Source organism: Schistocerca piceifrons, chromosome 1 (genome assembly GCF_021461385.2).
Source record: "Schistocerca piceifrons isolate TAMUIC-IGC-003096 chromosome 1, iqSchPice1.1, whole genome shotgun sequence".
Classification (NCBI taxonomy): Eukaryota; Metazoa; Arthropoda; class Insecta; order Orthoptera; family Acrididae; genus Schistocerca; species Schistocerca piceifrons.
The window spans coordinates 588,600,499-588,625,537 of record NC_060138.1 but is presented as its reverse complement, the minus strand read 5'-3'; the positions used below and the strand labels follow the sequence as shown (position 1 = coordinate 588,625,537).

Genomic DNA, 25,039 nt, shown 5'->3' with positions numbered 1-25,039 from the left:
ATGGCCACATGTGTATGCATTTGTTTGCTTTTGTGTGGCTGTGTGCATGAACGTGTGTACTTCTACTAGAAAAAGAGCAAATGCTTGAAAGCTAGTATGAACATTACTTTTTGTAGAGAGTGTCGGTGCACCACACATCAGATAGCTATAAGTCAGTCATTGCCTTTCCTTTATTTTACATATTATCCCATACAAGACTTCCCATTATTGTTAATTACAAGTTACTATAGTTAAAAAATTTGTAAAACAACATATAATTACATTGCATAATTTCTAAAATAGACTATTTTAATCACCTTCTGCAATCATAACACAAGTGTCTAATAGGTTATATATGCAGCTAGTCAACTGCTATGAATCTGATTACCTTATTGAGACATTTGAGTATAAATAAGTGGCCAAAAGTCAAAGGGAAGGTTGCCATATTTGAATATGTGCCATGTATGACACCTGAATGTTGTAGCTAGATGTGGCGTATGGCACAAATGTAGACATGATATTTAAACAATCTATTACAAACAGTTGTGCACTGAACATGACACCACATTGTGAGTTAACCTACTTTGAACATGAGATGATAAACAGTGCACAGTGCATGGGTCATATCATATCGGAGACTACATAAGAATTCTGGTTTCTGAGGTCATGTATGGAGGGTGGATCTGTAGTATCTCAGCAACAGTATTTCAAGTCATGTTAACTGCAACACAGGATGGCCACAAGCATTTGACAAATGGATGCAGAGATCCATGGGGCAATCAGTTGTCGACTGTGAGTCATATCACTCCCGGTTTGAATGTGGGCCATCAGAAAGCCATTTATCAAGACTGTATGAAGACAAACAGACTGCATGTGCTCCACCAAATTACAATCTACTTTTGTCCTTTCACTGACACCTGAATGCAAAACTCAGCAAATATCTTGCGTCAGCTAACATCATCAGTGGACCATGGAACACTAGGAGCAGATAGTACAGTCTCTGATGAACACCAGTTTCAGTGGTATCAAGCTGGTGGGTGCAAGAGAGTGTGGCATTTGCCCTATGAAGCTATGGGTCATGTGCGTCAGCAATGTTGTGTCCAGGCAGGAGGTGGCTGAGTTATGGTCTGGCCTGTATTCACATAATCACATTTAGGCCCCATCATCCAGCTGCAAGGACCAGTGACAAATGCATATTAATGGAGGAGCTCGCAGAACATCTGTATCCCTTTCTAACATTAGAATACCCTGATGGAGATGCTATATTTCAACAGGACATTGCAACATGTCACACTGTTTGGTTGCATGTAGTGATGAACACTCTGAAAAATTCAAAGCCAAGGCTTTATTTTCACATCTCAATATTAGAGCCATTTTTAAGATGATCGGTGCCTTCTCTTATTTACAGACACCAGCTTGCTGTTCTGTATCATGATATTCCAGAAATTTACCTGTCCTTTAAAGCCAAAAAGAACTGATTTATCTGAGTTTAAGCTAGTGTGTGCACCTGTCTTAGATCTTATCAAATAACACTTCAAAACCAATTATCACCCTCTTCCACATTAAACAAATAATTTACGATAATTGATTCATGTACCTGTTGGTAAAATTACTTTATTTCTCATTACTAATGCCTCACATTTTTACACATATATAAATAAAAACACTCTACTTATTTGGACACTTTGTTCAAACTAAAGTGCTCCTTGTCAGTATGATAAAATTTATTCTCACCAACAATTATTTTCGCCACTTGTGCAATTTTGCCAGTTTTTCCATCGGTCCAGTAATTGTTGTTTTTCTAGTTCTGTAGGATGATGGTTAACCTATGTTATAGTTATGATTATTCATCTTAAATGTGCTGTATTTTGTATATGGTGTTGTGGTTGTGGTTTTCAGTCCAGACTAGATTAATGCAGCTCTACATGCTAGTGCTAGCCTATCCTCTACAAGTCTCTTCCTCTTTGAATAAGTACTGCAACATGTGTTGATTTCAACCCGCTTGTTGTATTCATCCCTTGATCTCCCTCAGTGTACACATTGAATAACATCAGGGACAGACTACAAACCTGCTGCCTCACTCCCTTCTCAACTACTGCTCCTTTTCATGTCCTTCGACTCTTATAACTGCAGTCTGGTTTCTGTCCAAGCTGTATATAATCTATTGCTCCTGTTTCTTATCTCTAATTCTCACAAAGTATGTTAAAGTCAACATTGGCAAAAGTTTTCTCGAAGTCTACAAACACCATAGGTATAGTTTGACTTTCTTTAATCTATCTTCTAAGATAAGTTGTGGGCTTGGTATTGCCTTGCATGTTCCTACATTTCCCCAGGAGGCAGACTAATCATCCCAGAGATTAGCTTCTATAAATTTTTGTACATACCTGTACATGAGTGAAACTTTACATTTTTATGGATGATCAATTCCTCTTCTTATACTGAATATATCTAACCTAACATTAAAGCTCTTGCATTCTAAACTGTAGTGTTTCTCTGCCTTTACTAATTAATAGACAATAACAACACCAGTTTTCTTAACTGATGTCAATCATACACTCACGAGCCAAAGAAACTGGTACACCTGCCTAATAATGTGAGGTGCCCCACGAGCAAGCAGAAGTGCCACAACACAATGTAGCATGGGCTCGACTAATGTCTGAAGTAGTGCTGGAAGGAACTGACTCCATGAATCCTACAGATCTGTTCACAAATCCATAAGAGTGCAAGTGGGTGGAGATCTCTTCTGAATGGCATGTTTCAAGGCATCCCAGATATGCTCAATAATGTTCATGTCTGGGGAGTTTGGTGACCAGCAGAAGTGTTTAACTCAGAAGAGTGTTCCTGGAGCCACTCTGTAGCAATTCTGGACGTGTGGGGTGTCGCATTGTCCTGCTGGAATTGTTAAGTCCATCAGAATGCACAGTGGACATGAATGGTTGCAGGTGATCAGATAGAATGTTTATGTACATGTCACCTGTCAAAGTGGTATGTAGATGTATCAGAGATCCCATTTCAGTCCAGCAGCACACACCCCACACCATCACAGAGGCTCCACTGCCTTGAACAGTCCCTGCTGACATTTATGGTCCATATCCATACACATCCACCCACTCAATACAATTTCGAACAAGACTCATCAAATCAGGCAATATGTTTGCAGTCATCAACAGTCCTAAGTCAGTGTTTACGGGTCCAGGTGAGGCATAATGCTTTGTGTCATGCAGTCATCAAGGGTGTACAAGAGGGCTTTCAGCTCCAAAAGCCCATATGGATGATGTTTTGCTGAATAGTTGCATGCTGACACTTGTTGATGGCCCATCATCAAAATCTGCAACAATTTGCGGAAGGGTTGCACTTTTGTCACATTGAATGACTCTCTTCAGTCATCATTGGTCCCATTCTTGCAGCATCTTTTTCCAGTCGCAGTGATGTCAGAGATTTGATGTTTTACCAGATTCCTGATATTTGTGGTACACTCGTGAAATGGTCATACCATCACTACTTGGAGATGATATGCCCCATCGCTCAGCATCAACTATCAATACTACATTTAAACTTACTTAAATCTTGATAACCTGCCATTATAGCAGCAGTAACTGATCTAACAACTGCTTCTGACACTTGTTGCCTTATATAGGCTTTGCCGACCGCAGCACCATATTTTGCCTATTTACATACCTCTGAAATTAATAGTTTCTTTGGCGCTTAAGTGTATAACAGCTGTTCCCTCCAATGGAGACCAGATAAACATGGAATACAGATACATCCTAACACTTATTACTTTCTTCAACTTAATTTCTCAGTAGAACACTTGCACACATATACTGTTTTCCCAACACATATAAATTTCAGATTAATATTGCTTGGAAATATTTAAAAATTTCTTGTACAGTAACAATAATATCTTTCACAATATTAATGCTTTAGTGGGTTATAAATGAGTATCCTTACTCCAGTATGTATAAATTTGCCTCTTATCAACCACCTGCTTGTAAGTAATGTTGACTTGTTACATTTCTGCGCCAGTTTCTTCCACTTTTTGTGTGCTCTTCATCTATTATGTCTGTTGTATGTTAGTGCTCATATATGCCACAAATTTATATTTTTAATGTTTTCATTACTTAAAAATCAACAATTATGGGATTGAACATAGTGAAAAAATCTGGTTAATGTAATCATATGTCTAGCCTTCTATATTTTTGATGACTTCCCAAAATGGCAGCTAGATCAATATAGTTAGGTATGGGCATCACTTGAGCTTGCAGAATGGTCTTGACAGTGAAGAGAGGGTAAAATATGAATCATAGAATAAATCTAATGTTAAAAAATTTCATTTAGAAGCCAACACTACATAAAAATAGTATATTTTTTTCTTTCTTTCTTTCTTTCTTTTCTCTCTTCTCGTCTCTCTTAGTTCAAAATATAATGATGGAACATGCTACTTTTCTTTTTCTTAAGAGACTCATTTTTCTAGGAAGATTTGAGTAGTTAAAATAAAAATAATAAACATACCAGTGATCAGTGTTATTCATATTTACATGATGGTCCTCCCAGTTATGAATGAAGCATTTTATTACTGAGTTACCACATCTTGCAGTGCCTATATTCCATCCTGTTCCATGTCTTGTGTTTAATTAATGTTCTCAGCAAATCAGTATTCTGTTGATGACTCAGTAAAACACTGAGTGTAATGAAAATAATCGATGGAATATAGATATTCACTTACCATGTAGTGGAGGCACTGAGCAGTCAACAAGTACACAAACAAGATTGAATTTGTTGCTAAGCTTTCCTACTGTTTTCTTCCTTGGAGCTCAAAAGCGTATACATACTCATGCGTAGCTAAATTGTCTCATCAAAGCTTTTTGATGATTTAAATCTTGTTTATATATCTGCCTGCCACTCAGTGTCTCAACAACATTGTGAGTATTTTACTTACCACCTTTTTGCCACCTGAAGAATTATCTGCAAGTTTATACTTCTCATATTCAATATGAACTGTGGTACTGTGTCTCAACACAACTTAAAATTTCAGTGAATACAGCAGTTTTGTGTTCCTTTAAGATAGTTTATTGTATCTGCAGTTACATCAGCTTAATGCTAAAATGGAATATGTTAGCAAACCTGAAACTACTGTATGGGAACTACAAATCTCTATTTTACATTATTAAATGTAAGACCAAATACAAACCTTGCAGACCTTCCTGAAAATTTGTTGTGCATTTCAGAATTGTATTCCATTGTAAAACTTCCTTTTTGATATGATAGTGGGAATATGCAACAGTGAAATGAGAAATTGTGGCAGAGAATATTCATAGTATTTAATGCATAAAATTCTAATCTAAACTACAAAATAAAATTTGATTTTGTTTTAACATTAAATCCAATGAAAAGAATCTTGTCTACAACAGTACTTCATAATGATTGCCATCAAAACTATCACATAAAATCATTATGAAATAATAATTCCAAGTTACAATACATCAAAAAATTCTTTTAAAATAGTGTACATTCATGATTTTCTTCCAGAGCATTTCAAATGCTTGAAGAACTATAAAGTGAATGGATATTTACATTCATGCTCTTCATCATGTGATGCAGTACTCAATTTTAAAACAAAAATAGACATAGTCAGAATGTTATATAATCTGTGATTTTCAAAAAAGATGATGAAGCATGCAGTTTAAGAGCACTATAATCCTGCAAACCATTTACTATGAAGAAAAATTATGAGGAAAGTAGTACAGAAAATCTCATTGTAAATTAATAAATTTATTCATGTTTGACACTAAAACTCTTGTTAAACCTGGTGTAACTGATACACCACCACATTTCACATTTTAAGCTGTGTAGATATGTAAGATGGCTTTACAAGAGCAGTCAACCAAACCCCCCCCCCCCCCCCCCCCCTTCGCTCCCCCAAAGGAGTTTGGTACATTCTACAGTTGTTTTACATACCATTTGTCCAGGAACAGCTTCAGCACAGTTAGCCATTGACTCAAAACACAAATATTTATACAGCAATTTCAGCTTCATTGTTCCGTAACATATTTTATTGACATGAACATATGAAAACAATTGATTATGTTTGTCTTTCCCATTCAAATAATTACAGGGGCCCACAGTAAAGCAGATACAGGCCCAACTGTGCTGCACATAGTGTGCTTTTATAAAAGATTAGTTACTTTCACTTCATCCTATGGACATCTAGCATGATTCAGTGAATATCCATATATAAAGATGCTTTTTGAGAGTGTATTGGCATCATGGAAGCTGCCTGACAGCTTTTTACATTAAGTTATCCAGGGTTATGACAAAACTACTGACCACAAGGTCTTTTATGACTTTGTGAAACCAGCCAACTGGCTACTGATGAGCACATTAGTATGGGACATCATCAAAGTGTACAAACAGCTGCAAATGAAGATCCCCTACTTTTCACTGTACTGTACATGAAACTTCTGGTTCACAATATGGCAAACAAGACTTTATGTAGGATCCTACATATCATTATCTATGATGTTTTGAAATACGAGAATCTTTATAATATTATTATAATGCTAGGCAACAAAGCTTACATGCAAAAGACTACCATAATATCAGGAATTTTGCTGCTGGTTATTACTGTAATAACTACAAATATTCTTTTTTCTGATGATAATAATAATAATAATAATAATAATAATAATAATAATGAGCATATGGCACTGGTGGCTGGGAGACCCATCGCGGGGCGGTTCGGCCGTCACTCCACAAGTTCTTTAACTCCACTATGGCGACTTGGGAGTGAAGGAGGATGAAATGATGATGAAAGACACACAACACCCAGTCATCTTGAGGCAGAGAAAATCCCTGACCCCACCGAGAATCAAACCCGGGACCCCGTGCGCGGGAAGCGAGAACGCTACCCCAAGACCACGAGCCGCAGTCTTTTTTCTGATGAAGCTACATTGTACAGAGAAAATATTGTGAACATTCAAAACATCCATCTCTAGACATAACAAATCCCTTGTTTAGAACATGCATCACATTGTTAGATATGATGGTTCATTAGTTTTTGAGTTAACCTTTTAAGCACCACAACAGATTCCAAAGTAACAATATAAATCACTGTTTTCTGGAAAGATATCATTCCTCCCCTTTTGGTATACCTCTAAGGCTTTTTCAACACAAATGGATCCAATTGGATTGTATGCTGATGGGTAATTTTCCTGCTGTATGTATTTATATGAGGGGATTTTTTGATCCTGCTCGGTATCCAGTTAGGTCTCCCAATTTGAACTGCGTGAATTTCTCCCTGTGGAACTAGCTGACATTAGTGCAGTTTAGTATCCAATGGGACACTGTGTTTGACTCGATAGCACTTCTTCCTGCAGCCATAACTACATTTGGTGTTGACATATTGAGTAATATATCCACTAATATGAACCAGCATTCAGAAACAGTCATTGCTGGTTTTTAACAAAATGAAACGATATTGAATTTTGTGTTCTTGGGAGGGGCTAGTACAACTGTTGGAATTCAGAGCCTTTAGTGATTTAACTACTCAGCCACACAGTGAAATCATGTGTTTGTGATTTTTTTATGTATAGAACAGTGTGGACTATGCAACATGTCTAGCATACATTTGAAAGGACACTACTGCAGGGAGTGTTATATTTAGGTTTATGACTACAATACTATCAAATTCAGGTTCCTTGAACTGTCCTGTTGTGTTAATCTTTTAACATGCTTTGAAATAAAGTAATAAATGTGTTAGAATTTATTCATATCAAAATATCTACACTTTAAAATACATCTGTTTAATTCAAATTACATATTCACTGGTAAGGTATACATTACTTTTTTGAGCACTGAACAAAACCAAGCTTCTTGCTTGTGAAATGCAACTTAAAATCTATTGAAACACTTATCCCCAGTCACCGTATATATTGTTCACACATTACTATAAGGTGTAATGATTGCACTTTTTCTAGTTATCTACAAAGAATCTTCTCCCTGTTGATAACATGGTACAGAGCTTCATTTCAGTGGCGATAATTTGAAACCAACCTACCTCTTATGCGTAGGTTATTAGAGACTTTTGTACTAAAAGTGTGCCCTGATGTTGGCATGTGGATTACACTTAATCTGAAAATTATTCTTTTAGTCAATCACAAATGTCATGAAGGAGCAAAGTACTGGCCTCTGGATATGAAGATGCCAATATTCTTGAAAAGCCCTTTGTTATGTATCACAGTCAACCTCACACAATATTCTTATTGCTTACATTTGCACAAGAAATACTGGATTGGTGTTTAGTGAATTGGGGTAATAGCCTAATGATCTGGGGTTAAGTCAGAGATGGTTGTTAGACCTTCTTTTTTACAATTAAAATAACTTTTATGTCTGCCATATATTAACACTAAAAAATGCCAAACCTCACCAAGGCTCAAATTTCGCTTTAAATTTTAAGCTCCTCATGATTAGCTAACTGGGGTGGTTTACTGGTGAGGGGAAAGCAAACACATTACACCCAAAAGGTCCTATGTGAATGTAATAACATGGTGTTCTCAGCAAATTGTCAGTGTAATGTCTGCATTATGCACTTTTACCCAGAACTTATTTCGTAACATAGCATTGAGACAAAAGTATAGTTTGCAGCTCAACAACAATGGGGAACACTGTAAACTGTAAAACAAGTGGAAATATCTATATTTTTGTAAATTCTTAGACAAAAATGGCTGCTTAGCAAAACATTTCTTTGTGGATAAATGAAACACTGGAAAATGCATGAATGACTCATAGGACAACAGTTTGTGGTATCTTTTGAGTACCTTTGTGCATTGTGATGTCAATAATTATTTAATTTTTTTAATTGGATAAGGCAGTACTTAACCTTGTAACATTTAAGTTTCTTAAAATGACAGTGCACATACAGAGTTTTTCTGGCCTCTTAAGAGTTTATATTTTTGCACACTGAGCACAGTAATGTTTAAACCTGACACTAATGATACAACTGTGCAATGTAATCTGTACCAAAGCATGTATCACAGAAAAAAAATCCAGTGGTTCATGAAGGCCTGCAAGGTTAGCAAATATTTTAGTGACATTCTTTTTAAAATTAAGGTTACATTTTGTTCTCTAGCAACACAGAAGACAGCACTGGCGGAAAACTGCCTGCTGCGCTCTCTGTTTTCCTGCTCCCATTCCTTTCTTGGCTCCTTCTGGGTTCCTTTTCACTAACAATGTCATTTCTTTTGCTATCTATTGCTATTCTTCTTTATTTAGATGCTTAGCTGTATTGGTTGTGTAAAACTTTCACTGTTGCATTTTAACAATGCAGGATAATTGCAATTGAATATAGGCCACATTCATCACATTCCAAAAGCATTATGCTACTAGCTCATAAGCATGATTTCTGTTGTAGATGAATGCAGACTATTTCCAATTATTACCAAAAGTATGAATTGGTTTGTAACTGAGGAGTAGGGATGTTTGAGTATTACTGGATCAATCAGTATATAAATTTTTTTGATGATTTGATAAATGAGTCAAATTTTTGTTAAATATGTTACATTGTGCAAAATTGTAACAGCCTTTTTTTCTCTGTTTGTCAGTGTTTGTAGATTTCTTTCTTTTTTATGTTTGTACTTTTATATTTGGGCAGTTACTAAAAATATTTATAATTTTGATGACTCTTTATGTAATATGTTGTTGGATGAACAGAGAGATAAGACAAATTTGTTTGTGCTGAAATGAAAAATAAACAGCACTCATAGACTATGCACCCTATGCTATGCCATATACATTTGAGAAGACTTGGTCATTCATAGCATTTGTAGAGGAATGTGAATGACTCCTAGACTGATATTGGCATATGCAGACTTCCATTTTGTAAAAGAATGAAGAATTTGAAAGGAGTCAAATGTGCACTCAAGAACTGTTTACAGAGGAGTCCAATGTACACTCAGGAACTGTTTCACAACAATGCAATCAACAGGAAGTAGAGGTCATTTGTATAGCAGCTGATAGAAGGAAAGAGAGCCAGATACAAATTGTGGTTTATGTTAGCAACAAGATATCTTATTACTAGACATATAAAATTGCACCATTAACTCTTCTCCTGGGAAAGAACAAAAAATCCTTATATGTTTCAGTTATCATAGAAGCCATTTAAATTTGTCTTCAGGTGTCTTTCATGAATGATATGTAGATATTTGGAAAATATATTTTGATTGACAAAAACTACTTTTATTGTGGGAGTCCACTTGCAAATTGCATTTTTTAAAATTGCCCCCCCCCCCCCACACACACACAACTTTTTAACTTTCTTATATTAACAGACTGTGACTTTCCTCTAGAAAACAATTAACACTATGCAGTTTTTAACAGTTTAAAATATTAGATCCTGCATTCAAATAATCAAAATGAGCTAATAACAAAAGATAACTGTAACACATCATATGACAGAAAAGTCTTTGAGTCAACTAGAAAAACTATGTTAGAGGAAGTTATAGCACATATAGAAAGGTATAAACAGTAATTCAAGTTCACCTAAACAGTTATGGTAGATTACTCCAGTTCTGTGAACTGGCCCTGACAAGCCATTCAGTACCTTTCTGCTAGTGACAACTGCAACCAATGGTGGCATTTGGATGCAGTATGCAGGGACATAGTGCCAGTGCATCGCTCTCCCAACTGTCATCAGTTTCCCAGCTCTTGAAGTTGCTACTTCTCAATCAAGTAGCTCCTTGATTACAACAAAAATCTGAATTCAGCCCAATCCAGTCTTCTGTCCAAGGGAATATCTGTGGCAGTATCAGAAATTGAACCCAGGTTCTCCACAAAGCTGTCACACATGCTGGCCTGTGGTGTCACAAAAAATAATTCATTCAAACTTGTGACAGACAGCCTCCAAAAATCACCTTGTATTTATTTTCCACCTGCTTTTCGCAGAGTATTACATACATATATCCACATCAACCAGACAAGGAACATAGATAAATATCTTTATAACTTCGATAATGAAATGCCCTCTTTTTCTGTTGTGTACTCCATAAACTGATTATTCATCAGTAAAAAAATATGAAAACCATTTATGATGTTTGTTAACATAATATACTGGGCTCTTACCTAGAAAATACATTACCATAATTACACTGATCCAGCAACTCTTCAATTGTAAATCCAGCCTAATAAAATTCCCTTAGGCTATGAAGAATTTTTTCTCAGATTGAGTGGTCCTATGTTAGTGACACTTGTGGATCAAATAACAAGAATGTTGCCACATTTTTCCTGAGAAAATGTTTTATAATTGTAAAATTGGTTGATTCCACATTATAGCAGTAGGTCACTATTATGATCCATGTAACATGAAACTACATAATTCTTTATTTGTATTTGACCATACTGATGTCAATTTAATGATGTACAAACCTGGTCCACTACATAATTCCAGGAAGAGATTTGCTGACATTGTTCCCCACAATTCAGTACCACAGCATAATTGCCCACTTCAGATCTATGGACCTAAGTTGTATAGAACCATCATTATATACCATTGTCCACAACCTTTATAAATATTGGGCTCTGGTGTCCAGTCTTTCTTTGATGCATTTACATTACTTGGTTGATAACAATTTTCCAATGTAAGATTCTCTTGCTGCTTTTATTGTGTTTTGTTTCATCACATCATCATGCCAAGAATACAGGCTGTGTAATAACTCTATTGTTGCACAGTCTGAAGTGACATACTTTTTGCTTTGTTAAATGTATGACTGTCCTGCATCTCATTTTATTCAGACAATTATTTTCATTTGTAAACTGTTTCTCTTTTGTAGCCAGAAAAAGTCATCTAGAATTACAAATTAACCAAAATTAAGACTGATTTATTATCTATTTGTATTTTAACTCTTTCTTTAAATGTGCTAAATCAAATAACACAAGAAAATTCACAGTTCTGATTGACTTGGATTTTACTTGTAAGTGTAAACTGTTTGATTATGTGCATTTATAGCTATGAAAGAAATCTTCATTTTTTTCCCTGTTGTAGTTGATTCAAAGAATTATTGCAACCATATGTTACAGTATCTTTTCCTTTAATTTTTCACATTTTTATGTGGACACTTCTGAGTAACAATGCTATAAAGGCAGCATGTCAGTAGTATATTATTTGGGGTTCAAAAATATTTTTATGGTGAAGATGTTTATCTCATTTCTGAATGATACCATTAGCAGTTGCTGAATTCTTCCATGCTTTGACTGCCAACATATTTCAGGCTAACAGGCTTTATTATAAACTCTTTTGAGATCTCGCAAAACAGTACATACAAATGAACTAAGATCATAAAAAGTAGCACACAACATTTTTACATCAGGACATGTAGAACTACATACCTAAAGAATTTTATAATTACAGGAGTATGTTATCTTAAATAGTATTTTGATGTCCAAACAGGGCTACTTTGAGGCCCAAGCAACACAAGCAGCCACTTGAGGCACCAAACTGCTAGGGGTACCAGACGCATCCCTAGTGCAAAATGTGTACACTGGGTGTATCACAATTAGTGGAGAGAAAAACTCATTTCCACACTCGATACATTTAAATTACCAAGAGCCCAAGGAATGGCAACTAATGTATGAAGGTTGCGTGGGCAAAAGGGAGAAGGCTGCCAAATAATATGGCACTTACATGGACAAATGGAAGGGGTCACCAAATGCTTTGTCACTTGTATGGAAAAATGTTTTCGAACTGATTCTGTGTCCAGGCACTATTAATATAGGGAAATGGGAGACAGCATGGCCCTGTACTGACCTATTAAGTGATCTCAATACTTTAATTCACTAAATAATATATGTGCATACACAAAGCAAAGGTACTGTTTTTGATGCAGGCTCAGAACTACAAAACCAGAGATACAAGATGTGTAATGTCCAGTATTTGATGAATAATTATTAACAATTCAGTAGCAAACACCAGATAAGAAAAAAAATGGAGCAATGTGACTTCCTTTGGATGTATTTGCTGCTTGCTGTTTAGACCAAGAAATTGCAACTTCAGTTTTTTGTCCCAACATGCTACACATATCAGCACTGTATAACAACTGCAGCATAGCTTTAAAACTACTATTGCTTCAAGCTCACATATAGCAGCATACTGAAATTAAAACAAAAAGCATTTTATGTAATATGTATCTTAGATGCACTAAGTACTGTTCATTTTTGCACTGACATCAGTAGTTTTATATACATTAAAAGGAAATGCACTCATTATGGACCAGATTGCCTACCTGTATGTTCCTTTTTCCATTTCCATTTCGCTCTCCACCCTCACCTTGGATCACAGGGAGCGTGATGCAAGACTGTCAGAGCTGAAGGAAAAATACGAAAAAGAAAAGGAACAATGGAATAAACTGAAAGAAGAAATGCAGCAGGAAATAAATGTTCTGAGTCAAAGGTGAGTTTCTAGCTTATAAAATAAGTTTATTATTAGTATAATGTTCTCTTGGATTGTTATTGTTAATAGTAGTATGCCATCAGAGGCTTCACTGTTCAGGATTTGATTGACCAGTGAACAGACCTTCTTATATGAAGCATTTCTTTGCTGATATCTCATCAGCTTTCCATTCATCCTGGAGTCTGAGTGACATGTCACTTTTCCTCAACTTATCATTATTTCCTCCCTCATGAAAGAACTAACAGCTCAAAATGTAAGGAATAGATTTTTTCCCCCTCTAAGTACTGAAATTTCACCTTCTGACCAGCCATTCTGTCTCCTCACAGTTTTACAATTGTACAAATAATCGGGCAGTAGACACAGTAAGTTCTGTTCACAACTGGCATAGTCAGCATCAGTGGGAGTGATGGTATCATTACGAAACTGTTTAATTTGGAACATCATTTGGTCAGTTTTGAGTGTTACTCATCAGCCTGTGCCCTTTACCAGGTCTGATTGATAGTGGAGATATAGAAGATCAAAAGAAGAGTCACACATTTCTTCAGAGATATGTCTAATAAACATAATACCACCAACCAGCTACTAATGCTACTTCAATGCTGCGAGGCAATACAAGACCCTTTGCATCACTAAGAAATTTCCTGGAAACAAATTCTGAGAGCACACATCCCAATAAAATACTGTAGCATCTTACTTTGTCCCACATGTATCTTGGAAATGGTCATGATGGTAAAACTAAGGGATTAGAGCTCATATAGAGTTTATCAACATTTTCACAAGCCATTTGCAAATGAAACAGGAAATGTGGGAAGTGATAGTGGTACCTGAAGTACTCTACCACAGTCCATAAGGTGACTTGCAGAGTATGAATGCACATACAGAACCAATAAATGGCTGGTGACATTATAGAGAAAAATGTTTTTATCTTACTTGTTTCAGTTAGACCCCAAAAATGCCTCTTGTGGTAGAAGTTCATGTCCAATATGTGTAGCACATGTTGAAGCAGACTGGTGCCAAAACCTCAAATGGAAGTCAAATTAACCACAAGGATAAGCAATATTTAAAAAGGAGATCATGTATGAAATCACTTTTAAATTTTAACGTTATTTCTTCAACAGTGCATATTGATTTCGATGATAGCAAAAACTAATTGACTTTTGAGTTATGAACTTATAGTGAAAGAAAATAAATACATTAAGAAAAATCGCTGGCTCACATTCTTTTTCACAGCTGTCTTAATGTTCATGCAAAATTTTAACATTTCTGTGAAATAATGACATAAAGGTCTACACAAATTCTGAAGTGTGTGACTAAAGTAAACAAAACCAGTAATTTGGCAGATTAGTTAACATTCCTTTCCCATGAAGAGAAAGTGATGAAAGGTTTTCCTGTCAGGTCCTATTGAAGATACGACATGTATTCAGTGAATGAAAGCCAAAACAACCAATTAAGGATGAAGTTGAAGCAATAACTTATTCAAAGAACCTGCAGTAAATCATTTTTAATAACAATTTAGTTCCCAAAATAAGCACACTAGTGGAGGATTTCATGAAGAGAAAAATTGCTTTAAAACAGTTTGTGAAGTGTTTTGGCCATACTACTCACGGTCCAGACAACTTCCCACTGATTTTCAAGTGTTTTCAAACTAAAATAATGGTGTGTGTATGACCAATTCCATAGTTGTCAGGAGTTACTTGGGATTGACTTCTGTCAGTCTAAGCATAGCAGATTTTTCACATATGTTTATAATGAATAAATTGAACTACACAGAGTTTCTTTAACAACCTATTTAATAGAACAAAGCTGAAACATTTATACCATGCATATGTTATGTGTCCTAAAGTAGAATCTCATCCTAAAATTGAAAAACTCTGTCAAAAATCATAGCAATCTTTGCTTATGTCAAACAAAGAATATTATCATAGAATTGCAAAACTCCAGTAAATATGGTGACTATGTAATCTTGAACACACATACTTTTGAGCATGTAGTTTTTCACAGTGACCTTCTGGAGAAGATTTGTATTCAATCTCAACCTTTTGATGACTTCCTCCAGTGTCACCATCAGGCAATAGGGAGTTGGGCACTTTATTTAGTTGGGCAAATTATGGCACAGAGATGTTACGTAGTCATGGAACTTCCATATGCCACTGGAGATAATATCAGTGTCTGTGACTGAAAAACATGTAGTTGCAGTTACACTGGTCAGTCAGCATGAATGATTTCAGAAAACTGAGTGGACTCGTCATTCAATATCACAATTTCAACAATATGCTATTGCCAAACAAAGCCTTATAAACAAATGTACGATTATGTTTGATGAAACGGAAATATTATCCCATGCATCTACTACAGCAATTCTGTCATTAAAGAAGTCATTTAAATCAAGATGTGTAACACCTTTAACCAGAACAAAGGCCACACCTTCAGTGGTGCACAGAAACAGGCACTTGATGCTGAAAGGCAAAGAAATCAGCTGAGCCATCAACAATCTAATGAAAGCAACATTGCTACTAATGTTCTTCAGGCATAGACATAGACATTATCTGACAGCATATGGAAGTTCCGTAACTTTGCGATGTTTCCATAACTTAATTTGTCCAACAGAATAACATACCTAACAGCCTATTGAAATATCTTGGCTCATAATAATGGAAGAAGTTGTTGGAAGCTCAAGAGTGAATACAAATCTGATGCAGGAAGAACTGCATGAAGCATTAATCATCGGGTTCGGGAGAAATATAGGAACACGTGAGGCAGTACTGACCTTATGACTTATCTTAGAGATGAACAGAAGAAATTTATAGAAAAAGATATAAAATGCAAACTGACAACAGCAAAAAAATTGAAAACGATAAATATGTTCACATTGCATATAAACTTAACTTTGGGTAGTCTTTGCTGAAGGTACTTGTATGGAATGTAAGTCGTATAAGGAAGTAAAACGTGATTAACAGTTCAAATAAGAAATATGCTGAAAATTAAATGAATAGATCATATAATTAATGGGAAGAAACTGAACTGATCCAAAAATAAATAAATTTATGTTTTTATTAAATGAAGTGATCAGGTGGTAGGACATATCATGAGACATGGAGGCATTGTCAGATTGGTAATGAAGGGAGGAGATGGTTGTAAAAAGAGTAGTGGGAGACTAAGGCTATACTACAGTAAGCAAGCACGCATGGATGTAAGTAGCAGTATTCACGCAAGAGACTTGTGCAGGACAGACTAGTTAAGAGAACTGTGTCACACCAGTCTTGGAACTGAAGACCACAATAACAACAACACTTGATGAAAATCTTTTGGGTTTCAAGCTAGGTGGTAGCATTAAGATAAAATACATGGTATCTTAACACTACTACATGGCTGGAAACCAGAGAGCTTCTCATCAGAAGTAAATTCAGGGAGAGTTTGCATTCACACAACAAAAGCCCATGTCAGAAAATACATTATGATTCTGTACCATGTAATATTGTCACACTAGAAGTATGAACTCTTTCAGAGAAGTTCAGCTGATCTCCTGATTTGAGAATACAGTTACAGCATACTTTAATTTTTGTGGTTCACAAACTGTGTAGAAATTTTATGAAGGGCACAAAGAAATAATATGAAGGGAAGTGACCAAATTGTGAGGGTAGTTGTTACTTATTATTTTTATGATAAATTATATCAGAAACATAAACATTGTTGCCTTTTGATCAAAATATTAAAATATTTTCAGATAACTGTATCATCTGTGTGTGCCATGGATAGTTATAAATTGATGTAATGGTAATTTTATTTGCTGTGTTAATGAAACAGCTGAATTTCACTGCCCATTTGAGTTAAAGGACTTCAATTTTTAAATTCTTTTCACAGGCTCCATACATCCACAGATTTGCGGAAACAGCCTATTCATGAAGAACATGAAGAAGTGATAGCAGATCTCAAGAAAGTTCTTGCAGAGCGTGATAATGAACTGAGGTTACTGACAGAGGAAAAAAGATACTATCAATTGCATTTCATGAAAATGCTCAAAGACCAAGAAGTAATATGTAGTCCCCAAAGCGTGACAGGCATTTTAGATCCACAGCAAGAACAGTGCTGCCGCAAAGGAGGAGGCAGTCCTGAATTCAATAGCGGCATGACCACCAATGTATTGCACTCTTCTTCATTACCTCTTGTTTCTGAGCACTATGGTCGATTTACAAATCGGTCAGCATCTACAGATGCTCTGACTGATGTTATTACTCCAATGATAGGTAGTTGACAAGTTTTATTTGTCAACCATTTTGATATATATTCTTGCAAGTGCACTTACAGTACTATATTGTGAGAATGCCAGTGCAATTTTATGCCAACAGTATGGCATCTTCAGTGTGTTACAATGTTTTAGAGGATCATTTCTTGTAATATTCCTGCACTTAATTTTTCAGAACTATGTTCTCTGAAGAACATCCCTTTAGTGACTGTTATGTCTTAGTTCATTATGAGAAGAATGGTAACATCACTGAAGATTTTTTGAAAAACTCTGATTTGTATACATGTTATCAATATATGTCAAAAGTGTTGTGAGAGCAGCAGACAATAAAATATGTCATGAAAATAAAATGGTTATTAAATAATAAGGATTAACAAAAAATAAAGCATTTGAAAACATAATTTACTATGAATGTGATGAAAACAAGAAAGTACCATTTCTTCTTTTTCTTCACCCTTTTCCTCTTTTCCTTCTTCTCCTCTTCATTTTTTTATGAAGAGAAAAGAAAATGACAGCACAGAAATGTTCTTTGGCAGAAAGCAGCATAATGAAATGTCACCATAGAAATAATGTCAACAAATGTCTCTTCTGTAAAATGTATTCACTTTACTGTGGATTTAAAAACAGAAAAAACGTTATATGACAATTTCAGTGCCCTTGGTCTAGGCAAAAAGTTTGTGTCTGACATAAAAATTCTTTCTTGTGCACTCTCTATGACTAGATAAGATAAAAAATATGAATTACTTGTTCCAGAAAGAAGTGAAATTAATTGTTTATATCTTTTCTTTGATGCAGGGTACAATTGCTTGGTCTCTTTCTAGCACAGCTTCCTGTCAAGAACATCCTACATTTTGAGGCCGTTTGTTTACATGTCTTCTTTGACCTTGTCTCACCATCATTTCTTGGGACAACCAGGAGATCAATTTCCTTCATATTCATAATGAAGGTCAGTTTTTGCCATGAAGTCTTTGTTGCTTCTGGTGATGTGGCCATATCATCAATGGCACTTTTCTCTCAATTTGTTGCTGATTGCTGTCATCCACATCCATTAACATATACATAACATCCAACATTGTGACTGTCATGGACTATATAATGTTTTCATTTCCATTCCACACAGCACTTAAATACATTTTGTTGTTAGTTCAATCTTACCACATTACTGCTGAAATAATTATCACATATCAGGATCCAGTTCTTGAGATCTTTATGGGTTTGATCAGTGAGAACATAATTACACCACCACCTCCATCACCATATAACATCATACAAGAATAGAATGCCGGAAAAGATCTACTGTCATTGTGTTCTTACACAATTTGAATTATGAGAGAACAGACCCTTGTTGCACACCAACACTGATTTGAAAATGAGGTTGAATTTCAACTGAACTTCAAACAACATTCATAACATTACAGTTGCATCTGAATACATTGAGCTTCGACTTTGAAAAATGATGTTCACAGTGATGGGCTCATGAGGGACCAAGTTTTCTTGAGATCCGTATGCTATGTATAATGGCTGGGTGTTTTATTGCATCTATTTTACTGGTTCCATGATATTTAAACAGTACTTTATGTGTGAAAAAAAAACACCATTAAGCCTTTGTATTAACATTTAGACAATACAGAAGATGGTGCTTCCATATATTTGAAGATGTATTTAATTCTCAAGGGCCAATTGCTACCAAAGGGGTCATAATATATCAGTTTTTCATCCCTGCCATTTCATATTTTACTAGGTAACAGAGAATGCACAGTGAAGAACTTTCACATCATACCAAAACCTATTGGCCCCCCTGAACTTTTATCATCATTTCTTGGTTTCTGAAATAGTATTTCTCACTTAGATATTCAAGTGTGGTATATGTCCTACCACACAACTTAATTTTTCCCTTCATCTTTTTCACTCATGTGTGGAATTAGGAATGACTGGAATATGGGTACAGAGAAAAGGAAAATATGTAAAATAAAACTATAAAAATATGTAGTTGTTCTTTATTGTAAATTATTCTGCAGTGAGAGAATCAGGTGTAACATGACGTTACTGAATTGCTTCTGTGAAGCAAAATAAAAATATATGAATCTCATTGTACCTTTCCAAACAGCATGTAATGTGAGCACACGAACCTCCAACTAGACTACTTTAGATTCCTGCCTCTTTTATTGTACTATTTTATGTAACACAAAGGTTCACAGACTAATTTGTGGAATGTCAATCTGAGGATGAAAAATGTATCAAAATGTATCTCAGAAGATGTTAAGGACTATAGTCCAGTTAGTAATTTCTGGTAACAATTCATTCCATGACACACACTATTGCACTGAGACAAAGACTTCGCTTTTATTGACAAGAGGCTGCACCTAATTTGCTACATTATAAAGAGCATTTCAACAGTTTAGTGTTGCAATAATGGGTCTGACAGACAGAGCCATATTTGAATTGACATGGGGCTTACAGTTTTAATTTGTTGAGATGATTTACAGTGGGTGGAAAAAATATGAAAACACCACAAACACAGCCAATTATTGTGCCTAATACAGTGTAGGAAACCCATTGGCATTAAAAACAGCTTAGAATCCTCTTGGAATGGATAAATTCAGGTCCTGTATGGTTTCCAAGGAAATATTAAATGGTTCAAATGACTCTGAGCACTATGCGACTTAACTTCTGAGGTCATCAGTTGCCTAGAACTTAGAACTAATTAAACTTAACTAACCTAAGGATATCACACACATCCATGCCCGAGGCAGGATTCGTACCTGCGACCATAGCAGTCACTCGGCTCCAGACTGTAGCGCCTAGAACCACACGGACACTCCGGCCGGAAGGAAATATTATACCATTCTTTTTGTAAAATAGTGGCAAGTGCAGGTAACAATGATGAAGGTCAATAGCAGATGTGCACCCTTCTTTTTAAAGTAGATCACAAATGCTCATAATATTGAGATCTGGTGACTGTGGTGGTGCCCTCATGCTAAAAAAATCAGTGCTGGATGATGTGAGCTGTGTGGACAGGGGCCTTGCCCTTTTGTAAAACTGCATCAGAGTTGGAGAACAGATATTGTGCCATTGGATGGACCTGATCAGACAAACTGCTCATGTAGTCCTTGGCACTAATGTGACCTTGGAGGCCATGGGTACCACAGTATGGCTGCCTAAGTCAGCACCAAACCATCACCATGTTTCACTCTCATAATGTAAACTCGGCCAGAAGCTGGGAACAGTGTGAAACAAGACTCGTGACCAAATAACGTTGTTCCATTGCTCCATACACCAGTTTTTATGGCTTTAGCACCACATTTTCCTGTTACATGCATTTTCTTTACTAGTTTTCCCTGCGATTCTGTGCTTCTGATGCTCCTTTCATATTGTTTTGGTGCCGACAGGATTTGAAAGTGTGACATTCAGTTCTGCAGTGACTTTTGCAGCTATCATCCTCTTGTTGTTGTGGTCTTCAGACCTGAGACTGGTTTGATGCAGCTCTCCATGCTACTCTATCCTGTGCAAGCTTCATCATCTCCCAGTACCTACTGCAACGTACATCCTTCTGAATCTGCTTAGTGTATTCATCTCTTGGTCTCCCTCTATGATTTTTACTCTCCACACTGCCCTCCAATACTAAATTGATGATCCCCTGATGCCTCAGAACATGTTCTACCAATGGATCCCTTTTTCTAGTCAAGTTGTGCCACAAATTTCTCTTCTCCCCAGTTCTATTCAATACCTCCTCATTAGTTATGTGATCTACCCATCTAATCTTCAGCTTTCTTCTGTAGCACCACATTTAGAAAGCTTCCATTCTCTTCTTGTCTAAACTATTTATTGTCTGCTTTTCACTTCCATACATGGCTACAGTCCATACAAATACTTTCAAAAATGACTTCCTGACACTTAAATCTATACTTGATGTTAACAAACTTCTCTTCCTCAGAAACACTTTCCTTGCCATTGCCATTGTACATTTTATATCCTCTCTACTTTGACCATCATCAGTTATTTTGCTCCCCAAATAGCAAAACTCATTTACTACTTTAAGCGTCTCATTTCCTAATTTAATTCCTGGAGCACCACCCGATTTAATTCGACTACATTCCATTATCCTCGTTTTGCTTTTTTTGATCCTTTCAAGACACTGTCCATTCTGTTCAGCTGCTCTTCCAGGTCCTTTGCTCTCTCTGACAGAATTACAATGTCATTTTACCCCTGCCACCTTCAGAATTTGAAAGAGAGTATTCCAATCAACATTGTCAAAAGCTTTCTCTAAGCCTACAAATGCTAGAAACGTAGGTTTGCCTTTCCTTAATCTTTCTTCTAAGATAAGTCGTAGGGTCAGTATTGCCTCACGTGTTCCAGCATTCAACCCCTGCTTTCTTTGGGATTGGAATTATTATATTCTTCTTGAAGTCTGTGGGTATTTCGCCTGTCTCATACACCTTGCTCACCAGATGGTAGATTTTTGTCAGGGCTGGCTCTCCCAAGGCTATCAGTAGTTCTAATGGAATGTTGTCTACTCCCGGGGCCTTGTTTCGACTTACGTCTTTCAGTGCTCTGTCAAACACTTCATGTAGTATCATATCTCCTATTTCATCTTCTTCTACCTCTTTTTCCATTTCCATAATATTGTTCTCAAGAACATGACCCTTGTATAGACCCTCTATATACTACTTCCACCTTTCTGCTTTCCCTTCTTTGCTTCGAATTGGTTTTCCATTTGAGCTCTTGATATTTATGTAAATGGTTCTTTTTTCTCCAAAGGTCTCTTTAATTTTCCTGTAGGCAGTATCTATCTTACCCCTAGTTATATGCACCTATACATCCTTACATTTGTCCTCTAGCCAACCCTGCTTTGCCATTTTGCACTTCCTGTCGATCTCATTTTTGAGACGTTTGTATTCCTTTTTGCTTGCTTTATTTACTGCATTTTTGTATTTTCTCCTTTCATCAATTAAATTCAATATCTCTTCTGTTACCCAAGGATTTCTATTAGCCCTCGTCGTTTTATCTACTTGATCCTCTGCTGCTTTCACTATTTCATCTCTCAAAGCTACCCATTCTTCTTCTACTGTATTTCTTTCCCCCATTCTTATCACTCGTCCCCTAATGCTCTCCCTGAAACTCTCTACAACCTCTGTTTCTTTCAATTTATCCAGGTCCCATCTCCTTAAACTCCCACCTTTTTGCAGTTTCTTCAGTTTCAATCTACAGTTCATAACCAATAGATTGTGGTCAGAGTCCACATCTGCCGCTGGAAAAGTGTTACAATTTAAAACATAGTTCCTAAATCTCTGTCTTACCATTATATAATATATCTGACACCTTCCAGTATCTCCAGGCTTCTTCCATGTATACAACCTTCTTTTATGATTCTTGAACCAAGTGTTAGCTATGATTAAGTTACGCTCTGTGCAAAATTCTACCAGGCGGCTTCCTCTTTCATTCCTTAACCCCATTCCATATTCACCTACTACGTTTCCTTCTCTTCCTTTTCCTACTATCGAATTCCAGTCACCCCTGACTATTAAATAATTTCTTTCACCTCGTCATACATTTCATCATCTCTTTTTCATCTGCAGAGCTAGTGGCATATAAACTTGTACTACTGTGGTAGGCATGGGTTTCGTATCTATCTTGGCCACAATAATGCATTCACTATGCTGTTTGTAGTAGCTTACCCGCATTCCTACTTTTTTATTCATTATTAAACCTACTTCTGCATTACCCTTATTTGATTTTGTATTTATAACCCTGTATTCACCTGACCAGAAGTCTTGTTCATCCTGTCACTGAACTTCACTAATTCCCACTATATCTGACTTTAAACTATCCATTTCCCTTTTTAAATTTTCTAACCTACCTGCCTGATTAAGGGATCTGAAATTCCACGCTCCGACCTGTAGAACACCAGTTTTCTTTCTCCTGATAACAACGTTCTCCTGAGTAGTCCCCACTCAGAGATCCGAATGGGGGACTATTTTACCTCTGGAATATTTTACCCGAGAGGACGCCATCATTATTTAACCATACAGTAAAGGTGCATGCCCTCCTCTTATTTTTTGTTAAAATCATCTTCAACGACTGTCTGTCACAATCAGGCAATACACATTTTTGTCTGTGTTGTGACTTAGTGGATGACATTTTTTCGCTTTCCCTGTATGCAGTATAAATCTTTGGTATGGTTCCCCTTGAAACACGAAACATTTTGGCTGCCTTGGTTATGAAAGCACCCACCATAAAGACACCAACAGTTTGCCCAAGTTTGAATTCACTTACCTCTGATGTAATGCACTCACAACTACACAGAACACTGTTCTGACCACGACTGATACCTGCAACATATTGAGGACACTGCACAGGTGCCGTTCGTAATCAAATACAGCAGCACAACCTGCATTCTTGTCTAGCAATCTGCGTTTATGTTCAAGCATGCACTTTTCGCAGTGTTTCCATACTTTTGTCTAACCTTTGTATATTACTACATGTACTACTGCTACATTCAGTTAACGTTTGTTATGAATACTGCATTCTGTCCTTTTTCTATAGAAGCAGTTGTCAGAAACTGTAAAATAAACTGAATTATGACTTGGATACCATACCACAATTCAGTAGTAGAGTGCTGACTCTTTTAAGTCACCTTTGTTTGAGTAAGAGAGGCAATTTAAAAAAAAAAAAAAAAAAAAAAATGTGCATGAGGCTGTCAGATGTATCCCAGCTGGGCACGACTGCAGCAACTGCAAATGAGTGAAAGGTAGTGGTTTTCTCTGTGTAATGTCAATGATTTTTCATAACTACTTTGTGAAATTTGTTGAAAGAAATGTTAATATGAATCTAAAGTCCTTTGTTTTCCAAATAGTTGTCACCAACCAAGGCTTTGCCCTCAACAGAATGATTTTCACCTTCCTTTGCGGCATATATGCTGCAGGGGTAGAATTAAAGCTCCCAGTTCCATCAGCTGTGATATAACAGTCCAGTAATTAATTTGGATTTCACAGTAAATTTTGAATACATCACTCCAAAACAGGTTCATGATTCTATTCTGTATTAACTGTGAACTATTCCAGCACCCATCATCTTACAGCTTTGTAGCATCCAGATGTTCAAGCAACATATAAAATACTCATTTAATTAAGTTGTTAGTCCTTACCTTACACCAGACCTTCACTGTGCTTATTCATTGTAACACTATTACCTTTACTGAACATCTCCATAGATATAACTTCCAGTGAATGTTCCAGATGCTCAAGGTACTTTTACATTAGCCGACAGATCAAAACACACTAGCGGTGGACTTTAACACAAATACAGATAACATTTGCAACTTTATTCCATTTCCCCAATCAATTTATTCCCTATTATTAGCATTAAGAATTTTATTTTTT

At 36.2% G+C, this 25,039-nt stretch overlaps 1 protein-coding gene across 4 annotated transcripts in view; it reads left to right on the top strand.

Moving 5' to 3' along the window:
- LOC124802923 (golgin subfamily A member 6-like protein 22) overlaps nt 1-18,029 on the top strand; it is a 323,612-nt gene extending 305,583 nt beyond the window's left edge. Inside the window, exons 12-13 of one of the 4 annotated variants that reach the window (XM_047264007.1) lie at nt 13,307-13,417; nt 17,279-18,029. In XM_047264007.1, coding sequence (XP_047119963.1) covers nt 13,307-13,417; nt 17,279-17,669 — 502 coding nt within the window. In that variant the 3' untranslated portion in view covers nt 17,670-18,029. Of the gene's footprint in view, nt 1-9,106; nt 9,456-13,306; nt 13,418-17,278 lie in introns of those variants that run through there. The other 3 variants (XM_047263998.1, XM_047264015.1, XM_047264023.1) reach the window with 3 other exon arrangements.
- Nucleotides 18,030-25,039: the final 7,010 nt, after the last annotated feature.